We start from the raw sequence: 20838 nt of genomic DNA on the forward strand, positions 1-20838 counted from the left end.
AGGTTGGACAGCAGAGTGAGACACAGTCTTGTTAAAAGAACATAGCAGTTTAAACTGGGACATTCAGCCCCAAATTCAGCCTTATATATATGCTAAGAATTCTGTTATTTGAGGGGTAGAACCATGAAATAGAAGAAAATAGTTGTTGTTTTTTCCCCCTTCCTTTATGGGAATTGCATTGAATTATTTTTCCAGAGACTAAAAACTAAAGTACAGCATTTGGAAAGTGTGTCTTTTAAAGGATATGTTTTCTTGTTTGGAAGATGAGAGTTTTTCAGTGAGCCCTAGTAAACACTGCTGTGGTTTGCTATTATGGCACATGCTGAATGAACTCCAGGTCACATCAATCATTACATCCTCACCAAATCTTATATAACCCAGGCCACCAGTTGGCTGCACCTCGGTATTGTCTTTGAGTGTCAGTTTTTTAAAGGAATGCCACTAAATGCCTAGGGCACAGTAAATAGCATTTGCAGTTGGGACTTAGTGAGATAATGGAAACAGGTCTTTGAAGTTGATCCCTTAATTTCTTTTCTTTTTCATTTTAGGCACTTTATAATCAGTATTTACAGTTTAAAGAAACAGAAATTCCACCAAAGGAGACAGAAAAGTCAAAAATTAAACGTCTATATAAATTATTAGAGGTGAGCTGAAATGCACTTAGTATCTTTAAGCATCATCTTCATTTATGTACATCTTGGCTTCACATTACTTTTTTTTCCTCAAGATTTGGATAGAATTTGGACGTATCAAACTCCTTCAAGGTTATCATCCTAATGACATAGAGAAAGAGTGGGGGAAACTCATTATTGCCATGCTTGAGAGAGAGAAGGCACTTCGTCCAGAAGTAGAAAGGTAGGCCACAGATGTTTTCTGCTTTTTCATTCTTGTGACAACTTAAGTTTTAGAACCAGGCAGACTGAGGACCAAAATTTACCTTTTCCATTTACTTGGCTGTGTACTTTCCATTTACTTGGATCAGTCACTTAGTTTTTTCTGATCCTCCATTTTCTTATCTAGAAACTTTTCCAAGAGGTTTTAAGGAGTAAATCAGTGACATAATGTATATAAAGGACCTTAGGTTGGATAGGTGTGTGAAACCTCATCTAATAGTGTATTAACTGGACACAGTGACTTGCTTCTATAATCCCAGCTATGTAGGAAGTGGGAGTGAGAAGATTGTTTGAGACCAAAATTTTGAGACTAGCCTGGGTAACATAGTAAGACCCTGTCCCTAAAAATTAAAAAAAAAAAAAAAAAAAATTAACCAGGCATGGTAGTGTGGTCTTGTAGTCCCAGCTCTTGGGAGGCTGAGGCTGGAGGATCACTTGAGCCTGGGAGTTTGAAGCTGCGGTGAGCTGTGATCTGACCACTGTTCTCCAATCTGGGACACACAGCAAAACTCTGTCTTTAATAATAATAACAATGATGATGATGATGATAATACAGAGCAAAACTCAAATAATAATAATAATAATAATAATAATAATAATAAAGGTTATAGTTTTAAAGCCAATCAAAATTACCTGTAAATTTGCAAATAGGCCTTAAGTAGTCACCAGGGCCAGTACCTGTAAGCTCATAGGTCAAAGTGAATTTATTTTGTGTTTTGTTACATTTTTTAATATAATCCTCCTTCATTTTCATGGGACAGTGGAAACCAGAGTCTAACTTGCCTCCATTAAAGTGTGGTAGGCTAGCATCTAGAATACGTTCAATAAATGTTAGTTCAGGCTCCCTTGTTGCTACACTTCTACAAAGTGCATTTATTCCATGAGGTCATCAGTGGTTCTGTCTCTTCATTCTGTCTCTCTCACTGCACTCAGTTGCCCAGGAAGGCACCACTTAGTCTCTAGAAAAAGCTAGAATGAGTTTGAATGAGTTTGAATGAGTTTGTCACTGTTTGAATGAGTTGAATGAGTTTGTTGAATGAGTTTGTCACTGTTTTTTTTAAAACATATTTTTTATTTTAAAATTGTGGGGTACAGTGAAGGGTTAGGTATACAAATATGCATGTGCAGGTACCCTTGTTGATGAAGTGTGCCTCCCCCGTCTACAGACAGATATTGACTACCGTTAATCACACCTTCCTTCCCCTCCCCGCCCCTCCCAATAGTTTCCCACCACTGTCAGTCCTTTTCTTATAGGTTTACGACAGTTGTTCAAGGTCCACTTATAAGTGAGAACATGTGATACTCAGATCTTTGTTTCTGTGAGAGATCACTCAGTATTATAAACTCTAATTCCATCCAGGTTGCTGCAAAATTCATGATTTTGTTCTTTTTTATAGCTGCATAATATTCCATTGTGTATATGTACCACATTTTTTTAATCCAGTCCTCTTTTGATGGACACCATGATTGGTTCCAGGTTCTTGCTATTGTGAACAATGCTGCGATAAACATACGTGTGCAGGTATCTTTTATATAGAGTGATTTGAGTTCTTCAGGGCATATTCCCAGCAGGGAAATTGCGGGATCATATGGAAGGTCGATTTTTAGAGCTTTTGGGAATCGTCACACTGTTTTCCACAGTGGCTGCACTAGTTTATACTCCCACCAACAGTGTAGAAGTGTTCTCTTTCTGCCACATCCTCTCCAGCATCTGTTATTTTTTGAGTTATTGATAATGGCCATTCTGACTGGGGTTAGGTGGTGTCTCAGTATAGTTTTAATTTGCATCTTCTTGATGATTAGTGAGGTTGAACATTTCTTCATGTGTCTGTTGGCCACTCGTATGTCTTCTTTTGTGAAGTGTCTGTTCATATCTTTTGCTCACTTTGTAATGGCGTTGTTTGTTTTTTTCTTTTCAGCACATTTGAGTTCCTTGTAGATTCTAGATGTTGGGCCTTTGTCAGACATAGAGTTGGCAAATACTTTTTCCCAGTCTGTAGGCTGTCTCCCTGCTCTCTTGATGGTTTCTTTGACTTTGCAGAAGCTTGTCAGTTTAATGAGGTCCCACTTGTCTGTCTTATCTCTTATGGCCCATGCCGTTTCGGGTTTTGCTCAGGAATTGGATGCCAGTTCCAACTCCCATAAGGGTGTGTCCTGCATTTTTCAAAGTTCTTATGGTTTGAGGTTTTACATTTAGGTCTCTGATCCATTTAGAGTTAATTTTTGTGTATGGGGATAGATAGGGTCTTGTTTGAATCTTCTGCATGTGGTCAGCCAGTTTTCCCCGCACCATTTACTGAATAGGTTCTTCTCTCCCCAGTGGTGGGTGGTGGAGGCTTTGTCGAAGATGAGTTGGTTGAGAAATTGAGGTTTTGCTTCTGGAATCTCAATTCTATTCTGTTGGTGAGTTTGTCACTGTTATAGTCCTCACCTCACAGCCTGACCCATGTCATGTGGGAATTGTGATCTTTGGTCTGCATGAGCCATGAGGTCCTCATGGCTGGGGCCTTGCAGCAATCAGGCCCACCTTTTCGGCCTCCCTGCCCTCTGTTGGGCAGCCACCCTGCTGCTTTACTCCCCAACTCTCTTTACCATCCTAACCCATCTCAGAGCTTAGCTCCAAAGTTACTTCCTTGAGAAACTCTTCATGGTCTCCCAGATAGGCTTAGAACACTCATGTTGTTCCTTCATAGCGCTTATCTTGGTTGTAATTTTATATTTATTTCTGTGATTATGTGAGTAGGGGCTGCCTGTTCCACAGGTGTGAACTCAAGAATGTGGAGAGAAGGGCGAAGCCCTTGTGTTTACTGTCCCCTGTGTTGCACACAATGCCTGGTGTACAGTAGAGGTGCTCAGTGCAGCCACATTCTTTGTGTCTCACACATTGCCCTGAATACTGTTGGAATATGGATGGATGTGTTGAAGATAGGAGAACAAGTATAATTTGTCAGTCCTTTATTAAATTACTGATTGCTCTCTTGTTAAAGCATAAATATTATACCTATACAGCCAGATTATTAAAACCAAAACAGGCTTGAAATACACAGGATGGAACTTTTATGGAAGAGGTCATCCTGGGTGACTAAAATGGGATACTGAGCTAATCATGAGAAATAATGGAAAAGCGTACCAGAAAAAGGTTATTCTGATGATTTTTCAGTCATCAGAATAACAGCTGAATTTTAATATATGTTAATAAAAGATGCAGAGAGCGATTGCAACAAGTCCAGGTCCCAAGAGCCACTCTGTCCTGGATTAGATTATTAGCTCAGCTTGCAAGTTTTGTGATCTTAGACAAGTTCTTTAACTCTCTATGCCTCGGTTTTTTCATTTGTAAACAGGATGTAACAGTACTTACTACATTTGGTGTTTATGAGCGTGGGATGAGGTCATGTATATAAAGTGATTGGTTAATTTCCTGCACATAATTGCTTAAAAAATACCAATGCTGTTTGGTGGACTTACTATATTTGACATGGTGCTCTCAAATTTCCCCTTTCTTGACTTCTGAAAAGAAAAATAGCTATCCTTAGAGTGGAAAAGAAACCATTTGGCCTTGTAGTGTTGGGGGAAGGAGCAAATTTAGGAGCTTGGTTGGCAAAAATGCCTTCATTTCTCTTGACACAACAAGTCTTTTGGTACTGACTGTGTTGTATAGCTGTGTGACGTGGGAGTGTGTAAAAGATAGGTTGGAAAGAGCCAATGCTCTTATGCCATGTAGTAGCCCATAGAAAGGAAGGACAAGCACAGACAAATTAAATTTGCAAGGACTGCATCAGTGTTTTACTTTGCATTCTGGCTTTTTAAAAAATATAAAGTAACAGACTGGGCGAGGTAACTTATACCTGTAGTAATCCCTTCACTTAGGGAGACGGAAGATTGCTTGAACCCAGGAGTTTGAGACCAGCAAATGGATACTTTTCCAGTTAATTTAACAGAATGAGACTCTACTCCAGTGTGTGTGTGTGTGTGTGTGTGTGTAGAAGTAACATTACTGAGAGCATGTCATATAAAGAAAGGCAAATGGATACTTTTCCAGTTAATTTAACCTATTAAACAAATGACATTCTGGTGAAAACTGAAATATACTTTGTTTCTCATCAAATTCATTTGTTTACAAATTCTGGATACTTTCTAGCTTTTTGAATTCCTTGTGTTATTCAGCAGAGACTTGGTCCTTTGCAAAATCAACCTTTTACCTGATGATTGGTATTGCTAGAATAATCTTTGTTAGTCATACCTGGGCTTCAGTGAGGCATCCGAGTTGTTTTTTAGGTGGTTGAAATTGGATGACTCTTAGTAAAAATATTTGGCATATCTTCTCCAGTGACGCCCAGTCAGTCTGCTTTGTCCATACTTGCAGAGTTTTAATGTGAGCTCCAAAAGGCAGACCTCAACTAGCCAGTGAATGGCTGCAGGCAAGATTCTTTTGGAGAGTTATCATTATTTGCTGCATGTTGCATATGCATGTCACTGCATATTTAAGGAGCCATTATTAAAAGCTGTAACATTCAGTTGCTACTGCTCACCGTTAGAAGTAGAACATCTCCTACTTTTTATCAACTTTGACTTGTTAAAAGATCATCATTTCAGGAATAAAAATGCACAGTAGTAGTTATAGTTACCACAGCAGTGATTCTGTGTTTAGTAACACTACCAGCACTCGAACCAGTCTTGACTCAAATGAAAATTTCCTCTCAGTTCATTGTGGCCCGACCCTGATCAACTCCTGCATTAGCTTTGGCAATGAATCCTTTGACGGACACAGGTATCAAATCACTGCTGCGGGATTGTGTTTACGTTTTGGTGGGCAGCATTTTTCAGGAATGGTGAGCCCTTGGGCTTCGAAGGAGAAACTTTTATTTTATTTTCTGTCATCTTTTAGGTTGGAAATGTTGCAGCAGATTGCCAACCGGGTTCAGAGGGACAGTGTCATCTGTGAAGACAAACTGATGCTTGCCCGAAATGCTCTCCAGTCTGTAAGTTTTAATTTTTGGAGCTCTTGGGGTTGGGGTAGAGGAGGAGTAAGTGTGTGTTCAGAACTGAAACTTTTGCATAATGTTTGATTGATTCTTGGGATATGTTTTACATTGAAACTTAAAGTTTGTTAAATATTATGGTTGGTGTTTACTCTCTTGCGGGACAGTCAGAAAAGGAAAAGCATATTTTTGATCAACAAGGAGAACTTAAGAAAGCCCAAGCATTCTTTTGATCTCATATTTGGAGTTGTATGTTTGAGGCTAGTTCTGAAACTTATCTCACAGAACTAATATTGAGTTCTTTTAAATTACAGGATTCTAAACGATTAGAATCAGGGGTGCAGTTCCAGAATGAAGCAGAAATTGCCGGGTATATACTTGAATGTGAGAACCTTTTACGCCAGCATGTAATTGATGTACAGATTCTTCTTGATGGAAAGTACTACCAGGCAGATCAGCTGGTACAGAGGTAAGAGTGTTAGGTATTCCTACCCTGTCCTTTGTATAATTGTTTCATGGCCATTTGTGTTAAGAATGTAGCATTTAACAGTTTGATGAAACATATTTCAAGCTCTTTTAAGTTGAAAATGTGTATCACACTAATTCCAGTATATTTTGGTCTGTTAAATAGGTGTTCTTAAACAATCAGCAATAGAAAAAATATTTTATAGTACATATAATATTTACTGCTACAGTAACTAACATTATTAAAATGAATATTTTAAATGTATGTATGTACATACATTTAAAGAAGTCACATGTGGCATTTGAAAAAGGGAAAATGTAAGAAAAGTCATTTTTAATTAAGTTTTTCAGTTTTCTGTTTATCCTGTTATAAAAATGTTCATAACAAATGTTGAAAAAATATATATGTATACAAAATTATATCCCTGAGCAATGGGTTTGGAGTAGGTATGGAACCCTTCTGACTGTAGTGTGTCTCCCTCTTTCTGAACATCAGAGGGGACTCCCCCAAAATGGAATTTATTTATTTAAAAAACTGTGTATTTATTCTTATGTATTTAAACTTCAATTTCAAAGCACTCTTCATCTGATGCAATATACCTATTGAGACATTTTTTCCACTGTTCAAACAGTTTTTGAACTCATCAATTTGGATGCCTTTTAGTGCTTCTGCCATTTTTTGTTTCACCTCTTTCACATATATAAAACGTTTCCTTTAATGAAAAGAGAAAAGAAACAAGTCACTGTGGGTGAGTAGGGAGGGTGGGACATGAGGAGGTCATGCTGTTTGGGGTCAAAAACTACTGAACACTCATCATGGTGTGGGCAGGTTGTTTGTGTAAATCACCCATCATGAAATGGACAAGTGTGTTGAAAGAATCTCCCCCCCCCCATAAAATTCATTGAAGCCTTTCACAGTAATGCTAGCTGGTACACTGATGCCAGTGAGTTCCTAGAACACTTATCTAGTGGGAGAAACTTGTAGTACAAGGGGCCTGCCTTCCAAAAGAGAATTCTAGTGATTTTTTTTTTTTAGTCCCCCTTTTATGTATATATAAATATAGATGAATATATAAAAGTAAAACTTTTTTTTTTTTGAGTTAGAGTCTCACTCTGTCGCCCAGGCTGGAGTCCAGTGGCACACTCACGGTCACCCCAGCATACACCTATTAGGCTCCAGCAATCCTTCCAACTCAGCCTTCCAAGTAGCAGGAATTACAGGCATGTGCTACCATGGTTGGCTAATTTTTTTGATTTATTGTAGAGATAAGGTCTTGCCAAGTTGCCCGGACTGGTCTCAAACCCAGGCAACCTACTCAAACTCAGGCAATCCACTCACCTTGGCTTCCCAAAGTGCTGGGGTTACAGGCTAAGCCATCGAGCCCGGCCAAGTAAAACTTTTAAAAGATGCTTTGACCAGCAATTTTACTTTTAGGGATGTATAGTAATTCTAAATATGGAAATTATATAAATAAATGTAGAAAAACCTTTACATTTATGCCAAAAGCATTTTATAACAACAAAATCTTGGAACACTCCTAAATGTCAAATCATAGGAGAATTACCACATTATAGTATAGTAATTATATTTATTATAAATGATCAGTTATAAAGACGAATACTTTAGAAGGTCCTCATAGTATAATGTTCACTGAAAAAAAGATGCAAAATTTTACCAATATGATTACAGTGACCTTCTTTTTTTTAAAATGGTCTTTTTGTTTTTGAGCTATTTAAGTTTACAGAAAAATTAAATGGGAAATACAGAGTTTCTACATGTTCCCTTATACCTCCCTCTTTCCCTACTGTTAAGGGCTATCATTAGTGTGATACATTTGTTATAATTGATAAGCCAATATCGATACACTATTATTAACTGAAGATGGTGATTTACATTAGAGTTTATTCTTTGTGACAAATGCCTTTTACATTGCGTCTTGACCCTTTGATTTTCTTTTCAGGGTTGCAAAGCTGCGTGATGAAATTATGGCCTTAAGGAATGAATGCTCCTCAGTGTACAGCAAAGGACGCATGCTGACAACGGAGCAGACGAAGCTCATGATATCAGGAATCACTCAAAGTTTAAACTCAGGATTTGCACAGACCTTTCACCCTAGCCTGAACTCAGGGCTGACCCAGAGTTTAACACCTTCCCTGACCTCTTCTAGTATGACTTCTGGCCTGTCCTCAGGGGTGACCTCCCGCCTGACGCCATCTGTCACTCCAGCTTACACACCTGGTTTACCATCAGGATTGGTTGCAAATTTCAGTTCAGGAGTAGAGCCAAATTCACTGCAGACTCTGAAGTTGATGCAGATCCGAAAACCCCTTCTAAAGTCTTCTTTGCTGGATCAAAATTTAACAGAAGAGGAAATCAACATGAAATTTGTTCAGGATCTTTTGAACTGGGTTGATGAGATGCAGGTAAAAAAAAGTTTACTTTACCTGAATATTGCAGTCTTTATTGCTCTCGATTTTTTTTTTTTTAACTTAGTGTCCTGCTGTTTGAAGGTTCAACTGGACCACACTGAATGGGGCTCAGATTTGCCAAGTGTGGAAAGCCATTTAGAAAATCATAAGAATGTTCACCAAGCTATTGAAGAATTTGAATCTAGCCTTAAGGAAGCCAAAATCAGTGAGGTATGTGGCTTTAAAATTTGTAATGTTTCATTTTAGTTTACTTTGTTTTGCTCTTTACATAAAGACCTTGCAGCTCAGTAACTCCAGTGTGAGTCAGAATTCCTCAAGATTCCTAACTCTAATATCCTCTTATCCTGTGTTATAGATTCAAATGACGGCACCTCTTAAACTAACTTATGCAGACAAGTTGCACAGATTAGAGAGTCAGTATGCAAAACTCTTGGTAAGTTTTTTTTTTTTAATTGAGATTAACTCTGTTTGGTAAAGATGTGATTCTTACAATGGTTTTCCTTATAAAGAATACATCCAGAAATCAGGAACGGCACCTTGATACACTCCATAATTTTGTAAGTCGTGCAACCAAGGAACTTATTTGGTTGAATGAAAAAGAGGAGGAGGAAGTTGCTTACGACTGGAGTGAGAGAAACACCAACATAGCTCGGAAAAAAGATTATCATGCCGTAAGCACAACCTTTGTACTTGCATACTAGGTTGTATGTAAAAAGGTTTGGATTTTTTCTAATGCACTTATTGATTCTTGTTTGAATTAGGAATTAATGAGAGAACTTGAGCAAAAGGAAGAAAATATTAAAACAGTTCAGGAGATAGCAGAGCAGCTGCTTCTGGAAAACCATCCAGCCCGCTTAACTATTGAGGTAAGTCAGAAAGCATTACGATCTTGGTTAAATATTGCTGATTATTACTCCTTAGATTTTTTTATTGCTAACACCTTGAAAAATACAGACTGTCAAGCTTTTATTAAAAACCTGGCTCAAAAATGATTATTTTTGCTAATTGTACCGATCCTTGCCTTTAGTTCTTTTGCTCTCTCTGTGTGTCACTTATCACTTAGAATAAAGGTATCTTTGTCAACCCCTGTGACAAGAGATATATCACTGTAAAAACAAAGGCCCTTCTCTTTAAAAGCTTTGACGTTTTCTTTCTTTCTGCATGGCATTGCACAAGTGACATAGTCTTGCTAAGCCTCATTTCTCTACCAAAAATTGATGAAGTTGCCTCTGATCAATAGAGTTGTGAGAAGAGAAGGAAATAATTTGCTCTTACTACTTAGTACAGTTCTTGGTACATAATATGTGCTCAGGAAATACCAGCTGTTGTAATTTAATGATTTTATCTATGATCTGTATTTGTGGATTGTATTGGGGTAGCATCCTGGCACAGCCTCAGAGTGTGGCATAAACATTTCAAATATAGACTTGAAGAGTTGACAGAGGATTTTTCAGGCTGCCTGTGCAGTGGTGGTGTTTTTCACTTTTAGGCCATATTATATATTACACAGAGTTAGGGACTTTCTGAATGGGAAGTGAGGTTAGGAAAGGGGATGAGATTCCGTACACCTGGACCGACAGATGTGATGGTGTATTGTCTGAGGAAACAAATGATGTCTGGCATAAAAGATGCCATGCTTCAAACTCACTCTTGACTGAGGGAAGGAATCTGATCGTCTTTGTTCGCTGAAATCACTGTGACACACAAAAAAGGTAAAATTCTAGGCTCATTAGGAAGTTTGCAGAATGTTATGTTTGACCTTGTTTCATATAAAATAAGATTTTGCATCCATATGACATGCAGTGTTATCATATCTACTTGATGTGACTATTAAAAAATGTAGAGGAGCCAGGCTTGATGGCTCAGCCTGTAATCCCGCGCCTTTGGGAGGCTGAGGTGAGTGGATTGCCTGAGTCCGCGGGTTTGAGACCCACCTGGGCAGGCGAGACCTCATCTCTACAATAAATAAAAAAATTAGCCGGGCGTGGTAGCGCACGTTTGTAGTTCCAGCTACGTGGAAGGCTGAGGCGGAAGGATTGCCGGAGCCCAGCAGGTCGAGGCTGCGGTGGCCGGGAGCGGCCACTGCACTCCAGTCTGGGCGACAGAGTGAGACTCCAACTCAGAAAAAAAAAAAATGTAGAGGAGCAGGGAACCACTAGGGAAAGAAAGTTAGAATAATGGGGGTGGGTGGGAATGTAGTACAGGATGTAGTTTTGTACACAAATAAACTAAAAATAGAGTATTTCAGTATTTCTTAGGGGACAGAGGTGAAAACTGTTAGGAAACATGATTATAGGTTAAGAATCTTGATGGGAGTGGTAAATGTAATGTCGATCTGATTACTTTTATGTAGAAATAATTTAATAAAAACTTTCTTAAGGAGTACAATGAAGCCTTAGTCATCTTTATGATCCCATTGGCCTATCCAATGTTTTGTTTGGGTTCATGGATAACATTTAGTTAATTATCAGCACTATTTCATATTTTGTATGAAAAAAGAAACTGGTAATCTAATGAGACGCTATAGTAGATCTTTTATAGCAAATTTACTCAAAATAACTTAATTTGAGGGAGCATATAATATATGACATGTTACCAGGTTTTCAGTACCACAATGCACATTCCATTCAGAGAGCCTGCCTGAGCATAGCTTGGCAGGCATGAGTTTTTCCAAAAGAAGGAAAAAATAACATTCTTGCTTAAAATAGTCATTAAAGTGTCTAGGTCGCCCTCTCCTGGAAATCAGTGAAATTGCATCCTAAAAATGAAAAGGTGTTTGATGTTTTCTTAATCCAAGGAGGTATCCTTTCTACCATATCTTTTGCCTTCATGAAAGATACACTCTGTGTTAAATTAAAAGTTGAAGAGAAATATTTAGTAAAACGTTTTAGTATTATCACCATCGTAATTCCAGAATTACACTGGCTTGGGATTGCACACACTTCCTTTTCTACCGTCCACAAACTTTTCCCCAGATAAACCCAAGAGAAAACTTCAACCATATATTTATGTATTATAAGGTACATTTTATAACACAGCAATTTAAAATATCTGAGGAAGGAGAGACGAATTTGCCATGAAGGAAAGCACAGCTGAGAATTCCACAACACAGGCGTGAGGGTTGATGACAAAGGAGTGAAGGGCTGGTTTTCTAAATAGGAGGGGCAGTTTGCATGGATTTCAGTTGTTAAAGATGTTTTCATGTAGCCAGAGTTAACTTTTTCTTTATATTTTGAGATGAAATTTCAAGAAGTTTAACATTTAAAAGAAATCAATGGAAATGATTGGAATATATATTTAAACTATGGGACTGACTTTATAACGAGAGAGAACTTAGATAAGAGGGGCATTATACTGCCCTGATTTTCAGGTTTTATTCTGTTCAAACGACTTCATCATCTATTTAGATAGCAGAGTGAGTGTTTAAAGGCATCAATATGAAGAGGTATACGGACCTTATTTCTCTCCAGTTAGTCATGATGACTGTGTTTTATCTTTAAGGCGTATAGGGCGGCCATGCAGACACAGTGGAGCTGGATCTTACAACTCTGCCAATGTGTGGAGCAGCACGTGAAGGAGAACACAGCGTACTTTGAGGTATGAGAGTCGAACCAGAACTTCAGTACATAGTATTGTGATTGTGACTGATCAGCAGAAATCTTCCAAATTGATTGATGAGATATATAAACATATATGTAATATTAGTTTCATGTCCTACAGAATAGATTGAAGCATTCTGTTGAGGAAAAAAATCTTTAAAAAACCCCTTAAGATAGCAGAAAATGTTTATTCTACAAATATATCTCTTATTAAGGAAATGTTTTCATTATAGAGAATCAACCGTCTATAACCTTGAATTTTTAAAAGCGTAGAAGTTTTAAAATTTTCTTGGAATTTCAGTCCTACTTGAAAACTGTTTAGACCCTATCGTAAAACAGACCTTTGATCAAAATAATATAGAGCCCCAACATATGCATATTAACTTGGGACACTTACTGTTCACTCATAGCCATCCAAGTTTAAGGATTGTTTGGTCCAAGGAAGGATGTGGCCGTCAAGCTGTCGTGTTGCGCTTTTATCGTGTTCTCACTTGTGAAGGGTACACTTGATGACTCTGTGCTCAACTGGCATGCCAACATGCTATTATTGCTGGGTTTCATCTTTCCTTAGTTTTTCAATGATGCCAAAGAAGCTACTGATTACTTAAGGAATCTAAAAGACGCCATTCAGCGGAAGTACAGCTGTGACAGATCAAGCAGCATCCACAAGCTGGAAGACCTTGTTCAGGAGTCAATGGTATTGATACAGAAATCTGTAGGTTTTTTCAGTAGTGTACATAGTGATTAGATCTACCTAATTCAATTAAGCATTTACACATTCAGTTTTAGTATTTTTTGGTAACAAATTCAGCAGAAGTGTTTTTTATGTGATAGCCTTAACATTTTAACATTTTAAGACACTTTCATGGTGTTCTGTTGGGGGGGGAAGGGGAGAGAGAGAGAGAAAGAAAGAGAGAGAGAGATTAGGCATTCACTCCACAAATACTTGTGAAGTACTTAATATATCCCAGGCACTGTTGTAGGTGCTGGAGATGGAGCAGTGAACAAGGCAGACAAGCATCTTTACCCTTATAGTGCTTACAGGGTAGAGAGGGAGTTAGACAGTTAACAGGATGAATGAAAATATGGGTAGTATGTTAGACAGTGGAAAATGCTAAGGAGAAAAAAAAAAGACAAACCAAATAAGGGAAGAGGTATGCCAGAGAGGATGGGGAGAGATTGAGAGTTTAGATGAGGTGGCCAGAGAAGACTTTTCTGATGAGGTTTCATTTGCATGAAGCCGTAAAGGAAATGGAGTGCAGTCTTACTCTTTAAAATTGTCCTGTTTATCACTTAGGAGGAGAAAGAAGAACTTCTGCAGTACAAAAGTACAGTAGCAAGCCTGATGGGAAAAGCAAAAACAATAACTCAGCTGAAGCCAAGGAATTCTGACTGTCCACTCAAAACTTCTATTCCAATCAAAGCTATCTGTGACTATAGGCAAATTGAGGTACTTGTAATTCCTAGAAACAGAGCTGTTTCTGTGCTAATTCATATATTTTTTTAAGTGAGATCATATTGTTTCCTAGTGGTAAAGTGTTTTTCTCTCATTAAAAAAAAAAAAATTCCCAAGATCGAGTATGGAAAAAGATTTGCTCACAGTGACCTCATTGAGTTACTCTCTTCTTCATTTAAAACCAGATAACCATTTACAAAGACGATGAATGTGTTTTGGCGAATAACTCTCATCGTGCTAAATGGAAGGTTATTAGTCCCACTGGGAATGAGGCTATGGTCCCTTCTGTGTGCTTCACCGTCCCACCCCCAAACAAAGAAGCAGTTGACTTTGCAAACAGGTTTGTATGCATTAACTAAAAACTACAGTGGTTTGGGGGGCTGTCTGAAGTTTGAAGAAATAATCAATGCTTTATAAAGACCTGAAGGATCAGAAGTCTCTGGATCTTATTCACATGGGATATTTCACACACAAAAAGAAAAATCACGGCATGTTTTTAGAGGGAGCACAGAGAATTAGCCTTTTTCTTTCATCTGTTTCAGAATTGAGCAGCAGTATCAGAATGTCCTGACTCTTTGGCATGAGTCTCACATAAACATGAAGAGTGTTGTATCCTGGCATTACCTCATCAATGAAATTGATAGAATTCGGGCTAGCAATGTGGCTTCAGTAAGTATAAATCTATATGTCAACCCAATATGTCCAAATATGTGGGACACCTTGTCATGTGTGAGATTTTGTGTTTCCTCTAGGATAGGATGGAAGTTCATGCTAATATTCATTCATTCATTCAATGAATGTGATATGCCTACTTTATACATAGCACTTTCTTAGACTTGGAGGAATCTGGAGATCACAGATATCATTTGGGGCTTATTGGAAGTTAGGAAGACAGGACATAGGGGTTGGATATACAGATATGGGTATAACTTGATACTTGATTTGAATTTTATAGAATTGTGGGGTTTTTTTTGTCTTTTAAAACCTGAAATTGTTAATGAAAAAGAAAATTAGTTTCAAATGGTTCTTTTTATGACTATCAACATAAACTGGCATATACTATAAAACCAACCTGAGATCTATCCCATTCAGATTAAACTCTGAGTACTATAATCACTTAATTACATGCATCTTTGGTCTTCTTTAGATAAAGACAATGCTACCTGGTGAACATCAACAAGTTCTGAGTAATCTACAATCTCGTTTTGAAGATTTTCTGGAAGATAGCCAGGAATCCCAAATATTTTCAGGCTCAGATATAACACAGCTGGAAAAGGAGGTTAACGTATGTAAACAGTATTATCAAGAACTTCTTAAATCTGCAGAAAGAGGTAAAGTATGGAAATCCCTGTGTTTTTTCTTCATAGATATTTAGTCCAGGCTGTTTTTTGCTCTCAGTGGGAATTTCAGTCTTAAGTGTATTATGTCACTTGGCCTATGATCTGTAGACACAATTGCTGGGATGGTAAGAGCATGTTTTTGGGGTAGGAAGTTGTAGGGAGGGATTCATTTATATGATGACTCAACAAGACGTCAGCCAGATACTAGGACAAATAATGAATTCTTACTATCTCTGCTTTTCAGTGTTTTCACTATTTTGCAGTGTGATATTCAGAGTGGTGATCCTTCGGTTTTAGAAAAAGTTTAATTACTTTATCATTTACCGAACTTGGATTTTTTTAGAGATGAAAATAACAGGTTTTATCTAGCTAACATTTGTTAAATATATATTTTATTCTGAACTCTTTTGATATTACTTAGAGACAAACAATTGTATTTTCAATATTCTAATTCTTAAAATCTTAAACATTAACACATTCCTTACCTACTTTTCACTTTGAAGGATTTTTTTATTTGATTTTTATAATTAATCTGTATCTAATAAAATTCATATTTTTATGAACACAAAACAGCAGTATATTACTTTTTGGGGGCATCATTAGTATTTCAGATGACATTAGGACATTTTATTACCTTTTCTTAAATTTTAAGATTTATGTTCTAAGGTTTATAACCTTAGGGTAGGTTTGTCGAAACTGTTCGTTTGACTAGCTATGTCCCAGTAAGAGTAAGACTGCCATATTAAAACATGAGTAGGAACACCCAAAAGACAAAAAGCAAGGTATTTTGTAAACATTATGTTTGTTTTCACAGAGGAACAAGAAGAGTCAGTTTATAATCTCTACATCTCTGAAGTTCGAAACATTAGACTTCGGTTAGAGAACTGTGAAGATCGGTTGATAAGGCAGATCCGAACTCCCCTGGAAAGAGATGATCTGCATGAAAGCGTATTCAGAATCACAGAGCAGGAGGTGAGAGTTATAAATATGTTGGGGAAAAAAATTAACTTAAGGTAAATTATTCTCTTAACTGTGACCTTTTATGTGTTCAGCTTTACACACTGATTGCTTTGTGAGGTCTGATTAAGTATTTAGTGGTGATTGTAAATTAGAATTCCATAAATCAGATAAATACAGACACATACGCCCACTCACTCATTGTGATGGAATGAGAAGGGTCTTTCGTAATGAAAGAGATTATGCACCTTCTTTATGCAAAAGCACTAAGTTCCATGTTTGGGCTTAAGAAGGTGGGCAGGAAGGGAATTATGGGTTGTAGAACTTCAATGCCATAGCTCAATTTCTTTGATAAAGAAAAAGTAAAGGATATGCAGATTTTTAAGTCAATAGTTATAATGGGAAATGTGGTTTTTAAACTGTTTTAAGAAAAATGTGCTCATCTAGAGTGATTTTCAAATACTACCTATGTGTGTTCTCTGTTTATAGAAACTAAAGAAAGAACTGGAACGACTTAAAGATGATTTGGGAACAATCACAAATAAGTGTGAAGAATTTTTCAGTCAAGCAGCAGCCTCCCCATCAGTCCCCACCTTGCGATCTGAGCTCAGCGTGGTCGTTCAGAACATGAACCAGATCTATTCGATGTCTTCTACTTATATAGATAAGTACGTAACTGCTGTCTTAATATAGAGTTTGCCTTGTGCAACCATTATTTTTATATACTATCGGTTTAAAAATCCTCTTTTATGAATGCAAATATTCAATTTTATTTTGCCTTGAGAAATACTTTGAATATTTTTATGGATTTATGAGGCTTCTCTATGTTGAGAGGGGATGTATCTCAGAGATTAGTGCGTAATGTATGCTCCTCTACTTTTTGCATGTAATTTGGGTAGCTCAGCTGTTGTAGACTTTGGAATTTTCCTCTTGTGCTTGGCCTAAACAAGGTAAAAAAGAAACAAACCATCTTATGTTGGAATCGCTTGCTGAATACCACTATGGGTCAGGTCACAGTTGGGGTACATGCTGTTTATTAAGAAGAGAGTTATAAATGTTCATCTTATAGTAAATGTGTCGGTGTTCCAAGATGAAGAGCATGCTATGTCATGTGTCATAATGGTGCTTCAAAAATGTTGCAAAAATAAACATTTAGCAATAGGTGGCTATTGTTTACTTTCCTTTTTAAGGTTGAAAACTGTTAACTTGGTGTTAAAAAACACTCAAGCTGCAGAAGCCCTTGTAAAACTCTATGAAACTAAGCTGTGTGAAGAAGAAGCAGTTATAGCTGACAAGAATAATATTGAGAATCTCATAAGTACTTTAAAGGTATGAGTCTCACTTTTGGCTGTTTTTCAACAATCTATATGTAGTTCTCTAGCACTTAGCTTAGATTTTCTAACATCAGGCATTAAATATTTTACTTTGAATATATTTTTAACTGAATTTATTCCATTTCATGTCTCTATAAATCTACAGCTTACTATAAATAAGTGTGTTCAATCATTTTAACTTGAAGAGAGTCTTTTCATTTGAAGTTTGAACCTTTTTGACAGTAGCTTTTGATAGTCAATTCATGTTGACAACAAGAGGAGTTGAAGTTAAAAATTAAATTGCAGTAAGTCCCCTACATATGAACTTTCAAGTTATAAACTAAAGATGCACACCTTTAAAAAAATATATTATTTCTCTCCACTAGGTGTCAGTATAGCCCATTCAATGCACATAGTACTGTGTAGTTGATTGTGTTAGTTTGTTGAACTTAAAACAAATTGAACTCACAAACGCACTCTTGGAATGGAACTTGCTCGTATGTTGGGGACTCCTTGTATATATAATGGGTTTACTTGCTTAAAGAGGCAGTTATGTTAAGATATCAAGAATGTAAATAGATGCATTAATCTAAGAAAGGAAGAAGACTGGTAGTTATTATCTGTATTTCTATATATAAAGCACTTAGTAAGTCTCACCATTACAAAGCAAGTGTAAAAAGTTATCTCGGTGATTTTTAATGTACATGTTTCTTTTTTAATAATGGAATTAGTAGGCATTTAAAAATAGACAATGAAAAAGACTTATTTTACTTATGGAGGTAGCAAACTTGCTTATGAAATATATTTTATTTTGTTCTTTTGCAAATTTCATCAGGCTGCACTTCATAAAATTGTCATTTAAAACAAAATCAATGTATAGTCAAATATTGGCAATTTAATAATGTTTAAACTAATATATTTTCTTATATATGAAAGATATTCTTTCCTTTATCGATTTTAATCAATCTTTTGTAAGTAAATGATAAAATTAGGTGAGTAATGTGTTTATCCAGTGAGTAGCTGACTTTTTTTTTTATGTCTTTCACCAATTGTGTATCTTAGCAATGGAGATCTGAAGTAGATGAAAAGAGAGAGGTATTCCATGCATTAGAAGATGAGTTGCAGAAAGCTAAAGCCCTCAGTGATGAAATGTTTAAAACATATAAAGAACGGGACCTTGATTTTGACTGGCACAAAGAAAAAGCAGATCAATTAGTTGAAAGGTGGCAAAACGTTCATGTGCAGATTGACAATAGGTTAGTATCCTTTTTTATTCAGATTTAGCACAGATAAATGTCTGTCTGTGTATACAAGGTAAAATCTAAATGTATTAGGCTGTTTTTTTTAACTTCCATGGTTCATGTGCTAATTGTAATACCTCTGTCTAATTATATTTCTTTTATGGTGGACTTTAGTAAGACATTTAATTTCAAATGCATTTTTCAAATGTATTATCCATGTATTCTGGTATTTGTGTGGTTAATCTACTTGCCTTTTCTGAAGGAAAAAACAATATAGTTCTCTAATTATTACTAACTTATAATATGCAATAACAATGACTTAGTAAAAGCATGAATCATACATTTCGATAGGGCTACATGTAGCAATCTGTACTAGACCTAGGAAATGTAAAAAAGTTAAAATGACCTGATGTTCATTTTAATTAAAGGCACAAGAAAGTTGAAATTATTTACCCAGTGACTGAATTTAAAAAGTGAAAGGAAATGGGGTGGTGTTAGGGCTTATCTTAAAAGAAATGGATTAATGTCCTTTCTTATTCATTTTCATGTTTATATTAATGTGAATAAAATACTTTTATGAGATAGTGCCATTCTTGAAAAGTAAAATTATATTCAAATATATGGTATCTCTTCTCTGTAAAACATGTGGTAAATAGCTTACTGTAGTAGTTTTATTTTTTTTATTTATTTATTGATTTTTTTTTGAGTTGGAGTCTCACTCTGTCGCCCAGACTGGAGTGCAGTGGCCGCTCCCGGCCACCGCAGCCTTGACCTGCTGGGCTCCGGCGATCCTTCTGCCTCAGCCTTCCAAGTAGCTGGAACTACAGGCATGCGCTACCACACCCGGCTAATTTTTTTGATTTATTGTAGAGATGAGGTCTCACCAAGTTGCCCAGGCGGGTCTCGAACCTGCGGGCTCAGGCAATCCACTCACCTCAGCCTCCCAAGGCGCGGGATTACAGGCTGAGCCACCGAACCCAGCTGTAGTAGTTTTAAAATCATAGAAATGGGTATTTAATCACAGTTCCTGGAAAGCTCTCTCAGAGATCATGTTCATTGAATTATCTTCTGCATGACTTCAAAACTAAACTGCCATGTGATGCAAGCCTTAGCTATTCAAGATATCTGAGTGCTAAAAATCATGGTTGAGTTGATAATTTTCCTACTTTTCAGCTTTTGTCTCCTGCATTTGTCTCCGGAGTAACCAGTAAACACTAAATAATATGACTCCAGAGCAAAATGTTTATATTTAACCCATAGTTAACATGGAGAGCCTGAGGAGGTATACCTCAGGGTGCTTCAACCTTAAATTGCATCCACATACCCCTCTTGTGCTTAGTGTGATGCAGTGCAGTTGTTTTGTCTCTCCCTCTCTACACCTTCCGCCTTTCTAGTGGATAGCATTGGACATCGTGACTATTCTGTTGTTCTTCTCTTAGGTTAAGGGACTTAGAGGGCATAGGCAAATCACTGAAGTACTACAGAGATACTTATCATCCCTTAGACGATTGGATCCAGCAGGTTGAAACTACTCAGAGAAAGATTCAGGAAAATCAGCCTGAAAATAGTAAAGCCCTAGCTACACAGTTGAATCAACAGAAGGTATGTACAAACAATTCCTTGGACTTAGGTTGCGTCTGCATTTGATCAGTCATGATCCTTATCTTCCTTTCCAATGCTAAGAGAAAAAGCCACCAACTCTTTAGAGAAAGGTGGGGTGGGAAAGTGGATTTTAATATTTTCATCAATATTAAAATCTTGCATCCCAAACCTTCATGCATCACTTATTTTGATTCCTTGGAAGTCATTTTTTAAAGCATAGGTAAACAGAAAGTGAAGTGTTAGGATGGTTTTCAAATTCCTAATAATCATTTAATCATATGTATGGGAATCTCTTTGCTACTTTAGCTGGTCACAATAGTTTTGTGGCTTCCTAAATAAATAAAAATGATTATGGTAGAAAAGTTTAAACACTATACTTGACAGAAAGTTGAAAGTTTATGCTTTGAGATTTTTGTTCTGTCTTTAGGGGCCAGTAATTTTAGCTCTGTTTTCATCAGGAATAGGGGGTGGGCCAAGGGTGTCAGATATGCTTTTGAGGATCACTTATGTGGCCAAATCTGAAATTTTGTAGTTTATCCAGAAGGCAAGCTGCATATGAAGTA

General features: G+C 36.9%; 1 protein-coding gene across 1 annotated transcript in view; it reads left to right on the forward strand.

Moving 5' to 3' along the window:
* Window positions 1-5301: 5301 nt before the first annotated feature.
* Window positions 5302-20838, forward strand: part of LOC103255705 (plectin-like) — a 28280-nt gene continuing 12743 nt past the window's right edge. Inside the window, exons 1-19 of the mRNA XM_008053664.2 lie at window positions 5302-5661; window positions 5779-5872; window positions 6187-6341; window positions 8299-8761; window positions 8849-8977; window positions 9123-9200; window positions 9277-9438; window positions 9529-9633; window positions 12269-12364; window positions 12938-13063; window positions 13664-13816; window positions 14008-14162; window positions 14365-14491; window positions 14970-15153; window positions 15977-16134; window positions 16609-16787; window positions 17310-17448; window positions 18495-18688; window positions 20113-20275. Of these exons, the coding sequence (XP_008051855.1) occupies window positions 5495-5661; window positions 5779-5872; window positions 6187-6341; window positions 8299-8761; window positions 8849-8977; window positions 9123-9200; window positions 9277-9438; window positions 9529-9633; window positions 12269-12364; window positions 12938-13063; window positions 13664-13816; window positions 14008-14162; window positions 14365-14491; window positions 14970-15153; window positions 15977-16134; window positions 16609-16787; window positions 17310-17448; window positions 18495-18688; window positions 20113-20275 (3027 nt within the window). The 5' untranslated portion in view covers window positions 5302-5494. The remainder of the gene's footprint in view (window positions 5662-5778; window positions 5873-6186; window positions 6342-8298; window positions 8762-8848; window positions 8978-9122; window positions 9201-9276; window positions 9439-9528; window positions 9634-12268; window positions 12365-12937; window positions 13064-13663; window positions 13817-14007; window positions 14163-14364; window positions 14492-14969; window positions 15154-15976; window positions 16135-16608; window positions 16788-17309; window positions 17449-18494; window positions 18689-20112; window positions 20276-20838) is intronic.

This window comes from Carlito syrichta, unplaced genomic scaffold (genome assembly GCF_000164805.1).
Source record: "Carlito syrichta isolate Samal-C Ts95f unplaced genomic scaffold, Tarsius_syrichta-2.0.1 Scaffold288355, whole genome shotgun sequence".
NCBI lineage: Eukaryota > Metazoa > Chordata > Mammalia > Primates > Tarsiidae > Carlito > Carlito syrichta.